The sequence below is a fragment of the Eurosta solidaginis genome, chromosome 1, assembly GCF_040869045.1.
Source record: "Eurosta solidaginis isolate ZX-2024a chromosome 1, ASM4086904v1, whole genome shotgun sequence".
NCBI classification, from domain to species: Eukaryota; Metazoa; Arthropoda; class Insecta; order Diptera; family Tephritidae; genus Eurosta; species Eurosta solidaginis.
The window spans coordinates 69,615,068-69,631,154 of record NC_090319.1 but is presented as its reverse complement, the minus strand read 5'-3'; the positions used below and the strand labels follow the sequence as shown (position 1 = coordinate 69,631,154).

At 38.4% G+C, this 16,087-nt stretch overlaps 1 protein-coding gene across 1 annotated transcript; it reads right to left on the bottom strand.

The window, feature by feature from the left end:
• Positions 1–607: 607 nt before the first annotated feature.
• Positions 608–7,341, bottom strand: LOC137234580 (serine/arginine-rich splicing factor 1-like). The gene is made up of 3 exons (XM_067758045.1): positions 6,647–7,341; positions 6,121–6,188; positions 608–1,214 (listed from the first exon to the last, which is right to left on the bottom strand). The coding sequence occupies exons 1-3, from the start codon at positions 7,199–7,201 to the stop codon at positions 1,109–1,111; spliced, it is 729 nt and encodes a 242-aa protein (XP_067614146.1). The 5' UTR covers positions 7,202–7,341; the 3' UTR covers positions 608–1,108.
• Positions 7,342–16,087: the final 8,746 nt, after the last annotated feature.

Genomic DNA, 16,087 nt, shown 5'->3' with positions numbered 1-16,087 from the left:
AAAGAGCTTATCCGTTATCCTGAGTGAAGAATAATACAAGTTAGGTCCAGTAACGTTCAAATATTCCTGTTATGTTTTATGTAAGAAAAATGTGGGAATTTATAAAATTGCTTGAGATCAAAATTGTGTAGATGCTATGAGATTCCTGATGTCTTTCCCAGGTCACTCTGTTCGTGATATAAACAAATCCAGAAATTCAATTCCTTATAAGAAATAAAATTCTATAGTATCCATTCATCCACATTTCCTTCCTGAGGGAATAATGTAATGTTGGACATGTTTGAAGATGCCTGATATGTCGTATAAGAAAAATATTTGGCAATTTTTATAGTCGCCCACTCTGTTCGCAAATTATGCAAATCTCAGATAGTTAAATCATTTTTAGAACATATCCTTTGAACATGGCGAGAAAGTAAATTTGGAAAACATTGCACACTGATGGGTCAATTCATTATCCAGAGTGAAATACACGCCAGCAAAATTTTGTATTTTCAATACATAATGTAGTATTTATGCGATTACTGGTTTCTCCTCTATTCACTCTGTGCGCAATGTTAACAACTTTCGTAAACATTCCTTTCCTTATTATAAATCCAATTCCACAAAATCCTTTTATCCATATTCTCCTTTATTCAAGATTTATTTCCAATCCATTACTCCATTCCATCCATTATATTTTACCGGAATAGAGCGAAAAGAAGAGAAATAGTATATTAATATTGTACAATATTCAATATTTGTAGATACATAAAACATTAATTTGTATATGGTTTTCAAATTTTAATTAAATAAAGTTGAAATGCAAGTGTTATTAGTTATTTTATGTGGTTAGTGTTGCTCATCGCTTAAATATTTTTAATTGATTAAATGAAAAAAAGGCGAAATTAAACTTTTTGTATTCGAGAACTTGATCAAATTTGAAACAGTTGTTTTTCATATTACGCTCTTCTGCAACAAATCAATAAAATTTTACAAGTTATACAATTAGTCAGTGATAAGAAATGAGCCCAATCAACTGAATTCCACAAATTTCATTCTTTAAACCATAATATTTTGGAAATGTTTTGCTTTGTTTGGACTTAATCATATTTGTATGCAAGTATATAATTTAAAAGGGTGAACGAGAACGAGATCTTGACCTGGAATATGAACGTCTTAGTGGAGAATAGGTAGGAGTTCCTCGGCGGCGTAGACGTGGCGAGAAAGAGCGTGATCTAATGATAAGAAATGTTGAGTTAATACAGATACACAATTATTGATACATATAAGTATATATAAGGCTATCAGCGCAAAAGAGAAGATTACATCTCTTTATATACATGGTATATACATAGTAAAAAATAGTTCTTTAAGTTTTGCACTTTGTATAAAATTGTAGTAGTATTCATAAATATAAGCGCTTTAAGTATCATTTTTGAATGGGGGTTGAAATTGCACAGCAGTGTGCGGAATATACCAGTTACTTTTTTAGTCTGTATTTACACCAATTTTACGCTAATAGCCTCATATCGCTCATTTACTTCAATAGTGTCATAACTCATAAAACACGACTTTTGAGTTATTAACAGTTTTTGTTGCCGCTGCTCGTTATATATTTTGTGGTGTTTATTTTAAACAAATTTTGTGCGGAATCTACAACGCTCATCGTAATAATAAAATAACTTACAGGGGATTATGTCGAAAGAGCTACGCTTTTGAACCAATTTTATTTTTACTACGACACTAATTTTCGGAGTAAAGAAATATATGTAATACATACAGCTAAAACAATTTATTTACTGTGGGGTTACTTGCTTTTGAAGGGTAATTAAAATTATTAAGCGGCGGACGGACATGTATTTTTAGAGTCTTTAAAGAAAGCGAAAATTATTAAGTTCTGCGCGTTAATAAGCTCACAAAAGTGGTGTAAACAATAAAGTTACAGCAGGTGATGTACCAACATTCAAAAAATAGTGTTTTTGTATACAAATAAACATTAAAGTGAAATTTTCAATTGGTATTGTGCTAAAATATATTTTGCTTGTTCAGTTCGACATATATATATATATATGTATGTAACAGTGAAAACAGAAAAATAAAAGAGAATGGAGGTGTGCGAAAAATGCCACAAAAAAATAAAGGGGGAGACAGGTGTACGATGTGAGGGTGTGTGTGGTAAAGTGTATCACAAAACAATTGCATGTGCATCTATGGACGAACATAGCATGAACTGCTTGCAAGGCTGCCAATTTTTAAGATTTATGTGCGATGGTTGTATGACATATATCTCCAATGTAGATGATGCCCTCAGAGAAATACTTTCTATTTCAGAAATTAACAAAGTAAATTTAAGGGAGCAAAAGGGTGAACTTGAAAAAATGTTGAATGAACACAAAAGGGAGATAAGCGCATCCATAACGCACAGCGAAAGAGAGATGAAAAGAATTGTGGATAATATAAACAGGGTGAACACGGAAAAATTAGAGTTGATTAAACATGTAGAGAGTCTTTGCAAAGCAAACAAAGAAATGCTTAATAAGATCAATGCCCCAAATGAAGCGTTTAATAAGCAAAAGGAGGAAATTATAAGAGAGGTTAAAAAGGTTGCAAACCAAAATAAAGCTGTTACTGCTAAGGAAGTCAATTCATATGCCAATATTACTAAGGGAATTCCTCCAATAGTAATTAAACCCAAGGTTAAACAAGCATTAGAGAAAACAAAAACGTACTTGAATAAAATAGATCCATCCAATTTGAATATAGGTAGGGTACAAAATAGAAACAATGGTGCAATAATTATTAGTGCGAAGTCAGCTAGTGATAAGGATAAAATTAAGGACACTCTAACAGAAAGGCTAGATAAAAGTAAATACAACATAGCTGAACCGAAAATATATTTTCCTAAAATCTTGGTTGTTGTTGTTGTAGCGATTAGGTTACTCCCCGAAGGCTTTGGGGAGTGTTATCGATGTGATGGTCCGTTGTCGGATACAGATCCGATACGCTCCGGTAACAGCACCATTAAGGTGCTGGCCCGACCATCTCGGGAACGATTTATATGGCCACATTAAACCTTCAGTCCATCCCTCCCTCCCCACCCCCAAGTTCCCTGAGGAGCTTGGGGTCTCCAGAGCCTCGTCTGTTAGTGAAACGGGATTCGCCGCTCGAAGGTGAGGTTGACAATTGGGTTGGAGAAGCTATATATTGCGCTACACAACCCCTTGAATCCCTAAAAATCATGGTGACTAACATTAGTACTGAGCATCCTGAAGAGGAAATAGTTGGTAAGATCACCAACCAAAATGAGTTTTTGCGAGATGCTAAAATGAAATGTGTAAGAGTTATTAAATCAAGGAAGGAAAACAGAGCCTCATATATCAATGCAGTCATTGAGATTGAGCACAAATACTATGAAGACGTGTTGAAATGCAAGAAAATCAATATTGGTTGGGACCGCTGTCCAGTTTACGATGCTCAAACGGTAAAAAGATGTTATAAATGCTTAAGGTTTAACCATATAGCGGCTACTTGTACACTTAAACAGAGGTGTAGTAAATGCAGCGGGGAACATAAAGTCAAGAATGCACAGAGAGTGCACCCCTAGAAGTTACGGTTGATGATGTCATATTGGTAGCTAAAAGGTTAAAAAATAAAATTGGAGGAACAAATTTACTATCAGAAGGAGTAATTAAGGATTCGGTGTCATAGATGGGACATTTCTATGCGGATATCATAAATAAATCATTAGTAGAGGGAATAGTGCCTGACGCATGGAAAATATCAACAATAGTGCCAATAAAGAAGGTAAAAAATTCATTAAAGGCAGAAGATCTGAGACCGATCAACACGTTGCCGAATATCGAAAAAATTCTAGAAACAGTAGTAAAAGATCAGCTCATAAGTTACTTGGAAATAAATAAAATACTAATTAAAGAACAATCCGGTTTCAGAGAAGGCCACTCTTGTGAAACGGCTTTAAATTATGTAATATCGAGTTGGAAAGAAGAACTAAATCAAAAGAAAAGTATACTTGCGGTTTTTATCGACTTGAAGAGAGCATTTGAAACTATAGACAGAAATATAATGATTAAAAAATTAGAAAAAATTGGAATTAGGGGCAACGAGCTGCAGTGGTTTCAGAGCTTTTTAGGTAACCGAAGACAAAAAACAGCCATTGAGTCGGTTGTCTCGGAAGAGGTATTGACAGGAATTGGATTGCCACAAGGATCGGTTTTGGCACAGGTCCTATTTAACATATATATAAATGATATATCTTCGGCGCTAAAACATAGTAAAATAAGGCTGTTTGCCGATGACGCACTGCTCGAAGTAAGTGAACTTGATATCATGTTAGCTAGGAGCAAAATGCAGGAAGACTTGAACACCCTATACAGGTGGCTTTGTAACAATAAGCTTAAACTTAATGTTAATAAAACCCATTTTATGGTCATATCTAGAGCGATGAATAAGGAATCTTGTAATATCGAGCTAAAAATAATGAACTCAAACATTAACGAAGTTAAAACTCTCAAGTACGTAGGGGTTCAGATTGATAATAAATTAAAATTTAATGATCATATTGATTATATAGTTGCCAAAATAGGCAAGAAAATTGGTTTTTGGAAAAGGTCATGCAAAATTTATCAGTAGAAAATACAAACTGAAAGTGCATAAATCCATCATAGAGCCGCATTTCATATATTGTCCCACAATATTCTTTATGGCCAATGTAACTCAGGTAGATAAGCTACAAGTTATGCAAAATAAAGCTATGAGATTTATATTAAACATGAGGTATGATACTCCCATTAATAACATGATAGAAGCACTAAACTGGTTGAGTATAAAACAGCTCATATTCTACCACAGTATGAAATTTGTATTTAATATTAAGCACGGTAAATTACCAACATACCTCAGCGAAAAGCTTAGATATGTAAATGATGCACATTCATACGTAATCAGAGAAAACAATAATTTTAGATTACCTATATATATATTTTATAAGGGCCTGAAATATTTCAATGAACTTCCTAATCACACAAAAAGTAGTAATAACTTCAATACCTTTAAAAAAAAGTTTATTGGAGCATTGTAAAACCCTTCCAATAAGATAAAGTTTTTTTTTTCTTTTATTTTTTACATAACATACCGATACTGGAGCGCGAAAAGGGAATGGTAATACTGGTAGCAGCAAAATACAATGCACCCGGCCCTATGGAAAAGAAAATCAGTCGCCACCTGTAACTCCAGACAGTTCCAACAACAAATTTCGCTGGAATTCGGTATTTTCAGCCTATATTTACTGTTGCTGATCGGGATCACTCGCATTCCGACAGCATTAATATAACAATAAAATTATATGATGTGTAACCAAAATAAGGTCAAACAAAAGTTGGAGCAGGGGGGATTGGAAACATGTCCTTTTCAACCTCCCAATATATTTTGAGATGTGCTGATCGGAATCTTCATGCGTTCCGACAGCGTCTTTACTAAACAAAGTTGAGGTGTGATTGGGTACACTTCAATTTCCAACATCCAAAGACATGTTTAGCTGTGTTGATCGGAGACCAATACATTCCGACAGCTTAAAATACAAATATAATTGAAAAATATAAGTTCCAAATTTTGTTGCCTTAAGCTGGGAGCCCTGCAGGATTGGAAACGCGTCCTTTCCAACCTTCCTTAAATGACTGATTCCCAGACTCGTCCATTTGTTACGCCAGTAAATATGCTGATCGGAATCACATGGCATTCCAACAGCATATTCAATAGAAATAAATGATATAATAATGAATTGTACTTAGTAGTTTAAGTTTTAGGCCTAAACAGCCGTAATAATAAATAAATTAAATTAAATTAAAAATTAAATTAAATTAAAAATTAAATTAAATTAAATTAAATATATAAACGTACCCTATATCATGATCTATGTTGTATAAAAAAATCTTTGTGATCGGTTAAAAATTTACCACGTTCTATAAAAATGAAAATATGCCTTTATATGCGCAACATATAGCAGTTGAAATCTTTGAATGGCTTTCCTGGAGAATCGTGTTTTTTGAGTTATGACACTATTGAAGTAAATGAGCGATATGAACAGCATGCCTTCATTTAAATATTAAATACATATTTACATACCTATCGCGAAAACTGCGACCGCCGCGTTCGCCATCATCTTCACGTACACGTATATACGAGACCTCACCCTAAATAAATATTAAACAATTAAAAGGTGTATATGCCTGTGACGTTTAACGATAGCAGCTTAAGTGAACATAAGCAAAATCAGACCTATAGAAATCATTATGTACTTATTTATCTAATAATTGGTGGCAACCGAACAGAAAATGTTGCACCTAAGGACAAAGGACTGTCTACGAAGAAGTAATTTTATCTGTGGTGACGTTTGCCTGAGTATTAGAACTCCTCTGAATTGAAGCAGCTTTAATAACGCATTCGCGTGAACCCTTTTACATAAAGATCGTATGATTTTCTGAAGCTTTGAACTACCTGACTCTACTTACTTGGTCATGATTTCCTGCCTCCATCCTTTCCGAATACAATAAAATATGACAATAAGTGAAAAAGTGGACTTACGCCGTTTTGGCAACTAATGAGCGATTTCAAACTAATTAACTTTATAAAAGATGCAATTCATTCATACCTCATGCGATCTGAAACGCGAATCATCCAATTTTTTAATTGCGTATCTCATATCCTCATATCTCAAAAATTCAACAACACCAGATCCATCCTTGAATGTATCAGCATAACATACATCTCCTGCTTCACGCATATGATCCTTTAAATCTTGCCATGAGCCCGATAATGGCAGGCCTGTGATTAAAACACGATATTGTGTACGCTTGCTTGGTTGACCACCACGGTTTCCACCACTGCCACTACTACCACCACCCCGACCGCCGCCACCATCATAACGACCACCACCGCCACCACCGCGGTAATTACGTGGCCCATCACCACGTGGAAATTCTACACGTAATCTATATCCATCATAGTCATAGCCGTCGCGAGCTTTCACCGCATCCTCAGCATCTAGTGGATCGTCGAACTCCACAAATGCAAAGGGTGGACCACGCCTATTTTTCAAATCAACAAATGATATCTTACCAAATTTGTGGAACAAATCTTGAACGTCTTTGGTACGGATATCGGGTGGTAGGTTTCCAACATAAATGCGACATTCATTGCGAGACATTTCGATATAAATTCCACGTACTTAATGTAAAGTAACTAAGAAGTTTTAGGTTGAAGGTATCAATAAATATTTTGCAATAATTACGCATAAACTGCGACGAAAGATGAATACAGTATATCTGTTCCTCAACTCAATCGATTTATATAAGAAGTTCATCCAATAAACACACGAAATCGCGTAAAAGAACACAATATCTCGTAAAAAAACACGCCCACCAAAAGGTTGTGAAACGGGCCTTTGGATGTCATTTTGATTACGGAACATTCTGGCAACTTGTACAGACTGAAACATTGTAGCATTGTGAATGAAACTAAAGGCCGTAACACAATGGCGTTTTTCATAGAGATACGCTTAATACAAGCTTTTGCATTCCAATAACATCGTCACAATCAACCAAGATGTTGGATTTGTAAATATGAAAGAACTTCAGACTTGGCAATTGAAGTTTATTTCGCCTTGCCCATTCAAATAAAAAATTTCGCAAAGCACTGGTATAAACATTATCCCTATACAACCAAGATACTTGCTAACATATTTTGTGTCGTACTCATTTGTTATATTACAGTTTTACTTGCGAAAAATGTTAGAAAAGTACCAACCAGTGGGAAAAATAATTTCTCTAGCAAAGTGTGTCAACACCCTTAAGGCTCCATTACTGATACTTAGCATAGACTTGACTTGGCTTGCGAACTGTCACTTACATTTCTGTTAAATGAACATTGAATGTTACTGATTACCCAAAACTTAACTTGACTTAGAAGTCTGTTGAATTTTGATTTTCTATGTAAGTTCTAAGTGACGTTTACATTTTGAGATGCCATTTTTTTGTTTCCATTTCATTTTGACATTTTGTCATACAAATTGACATTTATTTAAAAATAAATTTCAACGCTGATTATGATGCCAGATTTTATGCGCCAAGTGGAGTATAATCGTGGCTAAGTTGCCAAGTTTACGCCAAGTCAAGTCAAGTCTATGCTAAGTATCAGTAATGGGGGCTTTAACCAAAACAAATGTCACATTCTTCTTCTTATGCTTTGCTTGAAACAAAATTTGGGAGATGGCTACTTTTCAATATCAGATGGCGCCAGTGTCGCACATTCTACCGTTGTCCATAAAAATGCGTGCAATCTACTCATAATGCATAAGCTTGTGTTAAAATCATCTATATCAAAAAGTGCTTATGTGTCGGGGCTTTTAGTGTGATATCGTATCTGTCAACTGCCTGACAGGATATTCAATTGCCGTCTTCCAGTGAGTTTTACAGCTCCGGCTCACGCTCACTTCTCACGAAAATGCTCTGGATCATTGAGAGACTTGAAAAGCAGATGTCGTGAAATTTTCGCACACGTGAAATGTGATGGGCAGATGTCGCCGCTGTTTTTCATTTAACTCATACGGCGAAAGGCTAAGCAGCAACATCTATTTTTGAAAAAGTAGATTTATTAAAGGTCGCGTTGCCAACATAAAAAGAAGTAATTAACAAATTATCTGGCTCACAAATTGAACCAGACTTCTATCTGGATTTATTTGGCTCAAATCGTTGTTGTTGCATTTACATGCAAAATTATTTATCTGGCTCAGGATTTTGCCACCGGATGACGACAAATATTGCTACTTTTTAGCGTTTTGACAGGGTGTTCAATATGGCGGCGCATATCTTCAGTGGGTGACAGAAAGAGATACAGAATGAGACAGCGATAGTCAATTACAAATCAGGTGATCCACTTTGGAATTCTGACGTCTATGCAGAAGATATCAGACTTAGTTTCATTCACAATGGTTAATGCATTTTAGCACAAATTTTTACAAATTACTGTTTTTTCCTTAAAGAGTAAGTTGTTTCTTTAACTAAAAAAATGACTTTGCTTGGTTTAAGAAATGCCTTGAGACATAAATTTATGGTTGCAGGAGACACCTCGGAGGGAATGTTATAAAGAAAATTAATAATAAAAAATGAAAAGCATATTTCCAAATATAAAACCTTCAAGTATGATTCATAAAGGGAATAAAGAAAATTTTTGAGCGTTTGGTTTTGATCGCGCTTTATCCATTAAGCCCTCAATAGATCTTTTTGCGAACGTATTTTCTTTTGCCTAATATCTTTGCTACTACCCTGCCTTTCGTAACAACTGATACATCGCATGATGGAGAATTAATGTATGTATTTTTCGAAATGCTATGTTTTATAGGACACTGTAAATTCCTTCCAATAATATAGTTAAACTATGTATTTTTAAAAATTATTATACTTTATTTCAAAAGTTATATTTGTTGAACTCCAAAAAACATTTTTTTTTTTTTTGATAAATAAAAATAAACAATCTAATAATAATAAATTTTAAAATATAAGAAGTATATTTATAACAAGTAAATAACCCTATAAATAACTTTCCAATTTTTTTCTTTATTTTTGCATGCTATATCCGATACTAGAGCGCGAAAAGTGAAATGGTAATAGCGGAAGCAACAAGATACATTGCATCTGGCCCTAAGGAAAGAAGAATAAGTCTACACCTGTCATTCCAGAGCATTCCAACAAACAATTTCTGATCGGAATTACTTGCTTTTCGAAAGTATTAATATATCAATAAAATAATACGAGCCGAACCCGTACGCATCTTGCGCAACCAATATAAAAGTCTGTTATCAAATATCAACAGAAATCAGCTGTTCTATCAATCAATTAAAACTTATAGCTGGCTTATGGTAGCAACTGTCGGCAATTCAGTGCAAATATTCACAATAGTTCCATAGTACAAGTAGATTTCTTTGTGTGCTCACAATCCTTTATTTTTAACTCTTTCCGGGGTGGTGGTATGAAATTTATACCACTTATTCAAATATTTTTCCTGCATTTTATGCGCTGGATCTAGGTCACCGTTATTTTTGGTGTATGTGGTATCACAACGGACCTTCGTGTTGTCCAAGTGAGCTATCCTTATCAGGGCAGCTACCACCTAACCTATCCTATCCTATGCGCATTGGTATACTTCTTTTACCACTTATACAGGCAAATTTAAGCTTATATTTTCTAAAAAAAATATAACAAGTGTGTGAAAGAGATACATATATATGTTTTTTATGTACAAAATGAGTAAAATAGTGAAGTATTGAAGTGTTACTCAGAATTTATCATATTTTGTAAATCAAAGCACGTGCAGCATCGGTTTCCTGCAATTTAAGAAAAATAAAGTGTTTTGAATTAATTATTCAGCCAGTGGAATAAAAATAAACAACAGTATTAGCGTGGAAAGTGTTTAAAGTTGCTGGTATAAAAAGTATACCACCGTGCATTATATACGTACTTGAATGACAATGGCTAAAAAACTTAAGCAGGATGATATATGCAAAATATTGGAAGCTATCGATGATGAAATTGATTTAGCAGAAATTCCTTCGGATACTGATTCAATTGTTGATGACGTTGAAGTATTCGATGAAGAAAACTTGCAGGAACTCTTTGATCGCATCGTTGAAGATGACAATGAGGATGTGGGAATTGTTGAGAGCGAAGAACTAGAGTGTAGCAGATCCCATAATTCACGAGAAGTTTATGATAGCGATGATGAAGTTCCTCTAGCTGATTTAAGAAGAACCCATGAACTGCTTGGGCCACCCAAGTGGAGTAAGGAAATTTCTATGGAACCGTTAGTAGTATTTGCTGGCGAGATGCAGGGGCCTACTGATGTTCGAAAGCATGCCATCACACGACAATTTTTCAATTTTCAGTTCAATTGTAACTCCAGCTGTTGTTGAGCATATAGTATTCCAAACTAATTTGTATGCCCAGCAATCTGGTAAGTCATACATTCCAACAAGTGTGTCAGCAATATATGCATTTATTGGAATCAACTTTTTGATGGGAATAAAGCATCAGGCCAGTTATCGAGATTACTGGTCATCTCGCCCAGAACTGAACGATAGCTATATATCCAAAATAATGCCCGTGAAAAGATTTGACTGGATCTTAAGCAATTTGCATTTGAACGACTCTTCTATAATGCCAGAAAGAGGATCACCATCATTCAACAAACTCTACAAAGTTCAACCATACTTGGATATGCTGCAAGAACGCTTCAAACTGTGCTTCAATGCTGGAGAGTACCTTGCAGTAGACGAATCAATGATAAGATTCAAAAGTAAGTTTTAAGATACGTTGATATTTGTATTCTACAGAAATTGTTTTAATAGGACGATCAACTTTGATGCAGTATATGCCAAAGAAGCCAATAAAAAGAGGGTTCAAAACTTGGATGTTGTGTGACATCACCGGTTATGTCCATCGGTTCGAGATTTATACGGGTAAAAAAGGAGATCTGGTCGAAAAAAAACTTGGAGAACGGGTCGTTCTCGGCTTAACTACTGATTTTGGGGGGAAACGCCATAAAGTGTTTTTCGATAATTTTTTCACTTCGTTCAACTTGATTCATGAACTGAAAAAGCAGTTGATATATGGCTGCGGAACAGTGCGAACCAATCGAAAATTTCTTCCTACCGATATTAAACCCGGTAAGCAGTTAAAAAGGGGGGAATATGATTGGCAAATTAGTGATTCCGGTATACTCTTTATGAAGTGGATTGACAAAAGAGAGGTTACAGCTTTATCTAACTTTCATGATCTTAGTAAATTTGTAAAGGTACAACAACACCAAAGCGATGGTTCTCTCAAAGAAATCGAAAAGCCTGAAATAATACACGACTATAACATGCACAGGAATAACGTTGACAAGTTAGATCAGCTAAAGAAGTACTACGAGCTGAATAGAAAAAGCCGCAAGTGGTGGCACCGAATATTTTTTCACTTTCTTGATGTTGCAGTGGTGAATTATTTTATTATTTCTAAAAGTCTAGGGTACCACTTACCCCTTAAGGACTTTAAACTTGATTTGATTTCAATACTATGCAGTTCAGCATCACCACCTACTCTTGGAACCAAAAAAAAAGCAAGCTAGAGTCCGCATAAAGAAAAACAAACCCTATGTAGATCCAAGCTTACGATCCTCGTCATCCCACCAACCAGTCAAATCAACCTAACGTAGATGTGCGTACTGCAGCACGACAAGCCACCAAAGAAGGACTCAGTGGATGTGCTCCACTTGTAATGTGCCACTTTGCCTCAGCAAAACAAAAACTTGCTTCAATGAGTTTCATAAGTAATGTTGTTGTTGTTGTTGTTGTAGCAATGCTCGCCGCGACCGATCACAAATTGTCATCAATATCCTCTAACGGGAGTCCAAGGAAACTTGCCGTTTCAACAGGGGTGGACCATAAGGAAAGGGGTGTTAGAGGCGTTGGTTCCACATTACAATTAAAGAGATGGTCGGTGTCATGTGGGACACATTGCAAGCAGGGCATACATTTTGTATGTCGGGGTTGATTCTGGATAGGTAAGAGTTTAACCTGTTACAGTATCCAGAACGAAGTTGAGCAAGAGTGACACGCGTTTCCCTGGGGAGTATGCGTTTCTCTTCTGCGAGTTCTGGATATTTTTCTTCAAGTACTGGATTCACCGGGCAATTCCCGACATAAAGGTCCGACGCCTGTCTATGGAGTTCACCAAGGACCTGCTTGTGTTTTTCCGCTTCATACGGCTGGGTTCTCAGGTGCCGTATTTCCTCAAAATGCTTACGGAGATGACTCCTTAGGCCCCTAGGCGGTGCTGGTTCGTCAATCAGATGTCTGTTGGGATGCCCAGGTTTCTTGGTATTCAACAGAAACTGTTTGGTCAGCATCTCATTTCTCTCCCTGATGGGGAGTATTCTCGCCTCATTATGCAGATGGTATTCTGGGGACATAAGAAGACAGCCCGTGTCGATTCTGAGAGCAGTATTTTGGCAGGCCTGTAGTTTCTTCCAGTGGGTGGTTTTTAGGCTTGGCGACCATATGGGTGTCGCGTAGCACGTAATCGGCTGGCTAATTGCTTTGTATGTGGTCAAGAGCGTTTCTTTATCTTTTCCCCAGGTACTGCCAGCAAGGGATTTGAGGATTTTATTACGGCTCTGAATTCTTGGAACAATTGCGGTTGCGTGCGCACCAAAATGTAGATCCTGATCAAACGTCACACCCAAGATTTTGGGGTGTAGGACAGTCGGTAGCGTAGTGCCATCGACGTGGATGTTCAATATGGTCGACATTTGGGGCGTCCATGTTGTAAATAAGGTCGCGGAAGATTTAGTCGGTGACAATGCCAGGTTTCGCGAGGCGAAAAAACTGGAGAGATCAGGAAGATAGCCGTTTATTTTATTGCATAGCTCATCGATCTCTGGGCCTGGGCCTGTGGCCATTATTGTGCAGTCATCAGCGTAGGAAACGATTGTGACTCCTTCCGGTGGTGAAGGTAGCTTAGATATGTAGAAATTAAACAAAAGCGGGAATAGGACACCACCCTGTGGCACCCCTTGTTTAATTCTCCTTTGTGTTTGATGTTTCGTTTCTGAATTGCACCGATGCCTGCCGACCACCCAGATAATTTGCGGTCCACCTTTTAAGACATGGGGGAAGGGTAGACCCTTCCAGGTCTTGCAGTAACGAGCCATGGTTGACCGTATCAAAAGCTTTTGATAGGTCTAACGCTACGAGTACTGTTCTATGGTGGGGATATTGATTCAAACCGCAATTTATCTGGGTGCTAATGACATTTAGCGCGGAGGTAGTGCTATGGAGTTTTCTGAAGCCATGCTGATGAGGGGCTAGCTGCAAATGTGCTTGGAAATAAGGGAGCAAAATGGCTTCAAGCGTCTTTGCCACTGGCGATAGGAGAGATATCGGACGATATGACTCTCCTACGTTAGCTGGTTTCCCAGGCTTTAGTAGCGGGACCACCTTGGCCATTTTCCATTTCTCGGGTATGACAAAGGTGGAAAGAGACAGGTTGAAGACATGCGCTAAATATTTGAAACCCTCTTTCCCTAGGTTTTTAAGCATCGGCATGGCTATGCCGTCTGGGCCCACTGCTTTGGATGGTTTAGCGCGACCAATGGCGTCCTCAACCTCTCTAGCGGTGATGGTAATTGGTGACGCGCTGAGTTTGTGTTTATGTGCGTGTCTATTGGCTCTCCGTCTATCTTTGTCGACCGTAGGATGCATTATATATTGTCGGCAGAAAGCGCTCGCGCATTTTTTCGCATCCGACAGCACCTTATCGCCAAAGGCGATGGAAACTTTGTCTTTGTGCTTAGTCGGATTGGATAGGGACTTTACGGTGGACCAAAGTTTATCTACACCGGTAGAGAGGTTACAACCTCTTAGGTGCTCTTCCCATTTCGCCCGCTTGTGTTCGTCCACAAGCAATCTGATGCGTTGGTTTATATCCCTTATTTGGGGGTCGCCTGGATCAAGCTGTCTTATAAGGTCGCGTTCCCTCGCTAAGGTCGCGGCCTCCGCCGGGAAGTGGGGCCGGATTTCGGGAATTCTCCCGGCGGGAATGAAATGTGCCGAGGCGGATTCAATGACCTTACGGAAGGCACGCTCCACTTGGCGGGAATCAGTCGGGATAGGGAGGGCAGCAAAGCTGCTGTCTGTTGCGGATTTATATTCTTCCCACTTTCCTTTTTTGAAGTTTATCAAAGTGTGTTTTTCGGTGACGATGAAGTCGGCGGTACGCTCGAACGAAATAAGTATGGACAGGTGGTCGGAAGCCAATGTTACCATCGGCTGCCAGTTGACGCAGTTTACGAGTTCTGCGCTCACGATTGAGATATCTGGCGAGCTATGACAGCTTCCTACCATACGTGTGGGGGCGTCTCCGTTTATTGTGCAGAACGTCGTTTCGTCTATTTGATCCGCCAACATCTCACCCCTACTGTCCGCCCGCAAGTTTGAATGCCATAGGTCGTGATGGGCATTGAAATCGCCTAAGATAATACGATTGCTGCCAGTGAGTAAGGCCTCGATATTAGGGCGGTATCCACTGGGACAACAGGTGACAGGAGGGATGTAGATGTTGATGATTTCTAGATTTGCATCGCCTGACCGGACAGATAGGCCTTGACGTTCTAAGACATTGTCTCTGCGGTCGATGCCAGGATCAAATATATGATATTGCACAGAGTGGTGTATAATAAACGCGAGGCCGCCTCCATTTCCGCACTCGCGGTCTTTCCTGTGGACATTATAACCAGAGCAGGTCTGCAATGCAGATCTTGCTGTGAGTTTAGTCTCTTGAATCGCAGCAATGCAGATGTTGTGCCGCTTCATGAAATCGACTATCTCCGTAATCTTCCCAGTTAGTCCATTACAGTTGAACTGCAGAATTCTGAAGTGCATGAGGGGTGACGCCGCCACTCTAGGGGTAAGTGACGGGTGACTACGCCTAGGTTGTAGAAGGCCAGGACGCAATTGCTGTTGTGGCCTTGGGTCTGGGCGCCCTTGGGCAAGCATTGGGGTACCCGGATGATTTGGGTTTGCGACCTGGCAACATGGCGCGATGAAACCCGTCGAGGGGTTGCCGTCGCGGAGACCAGAACATCTAGGAAAGTGGCACTACCCAAGGCAGGAGCTGCATTGAGCGGATGTCGCAAACCTATATATTCTGTGCTGGCAGACGGTGCAAACGGAGGCAGGGACTAAGAGTCTGTTTCCCTGACCTGCACGATTGCTGCCAGAAAAGAGGGGGGAGAAGAAGACGGGGCAGGAGCTGATTCTCAGCATTGCTACCAGCTCTACCACGAAGGTAGTAGTTATGAGTGGTATCAGCTGTTTGAGTTGTTGGCGCCGTGGGGCGCGAGCAGCAGCGGGTACTTGTTGTGGCTTGCTGAGCAGCGAAGCTGCTGGAAGGTAGTGGGGATACGCTTAGGCGTAGACTACGGGACGCCCTTGGGCGTGAGCAGCAAGGAGCCACAAAAGATTTATAAAAGTTACGTGGACGTCGGGTTTTGGGATCAA

What these genes read in the sequence shown, in the direction of transcription:
- LOC137234580 (XM_067758045.1), bottom strand. Translation starts at nt 7,201, where the DNA reads ATGTCTCGCAATGAATGTCGCATTTATGTTGGAAACCTACCACCCGAT. An exon ending in CGCGTTTCAGATCGCATGAG is followed by an intron (nt 6,189 to 6,646) that starts GTATGAATGAAT and finishes ATATTTATTTAG; the next exon opens with GGTGAGGTCTCGTATATACG. An exon ending in GGTCGCAGTTTTCGCGATAG is followed by an intron (nt 1,215 to 6,120) that starts GTATGTAAATAT and finishes TCTTATCATTAG; the next exon opens with ATCACGCTCTTTCTCGCCAC.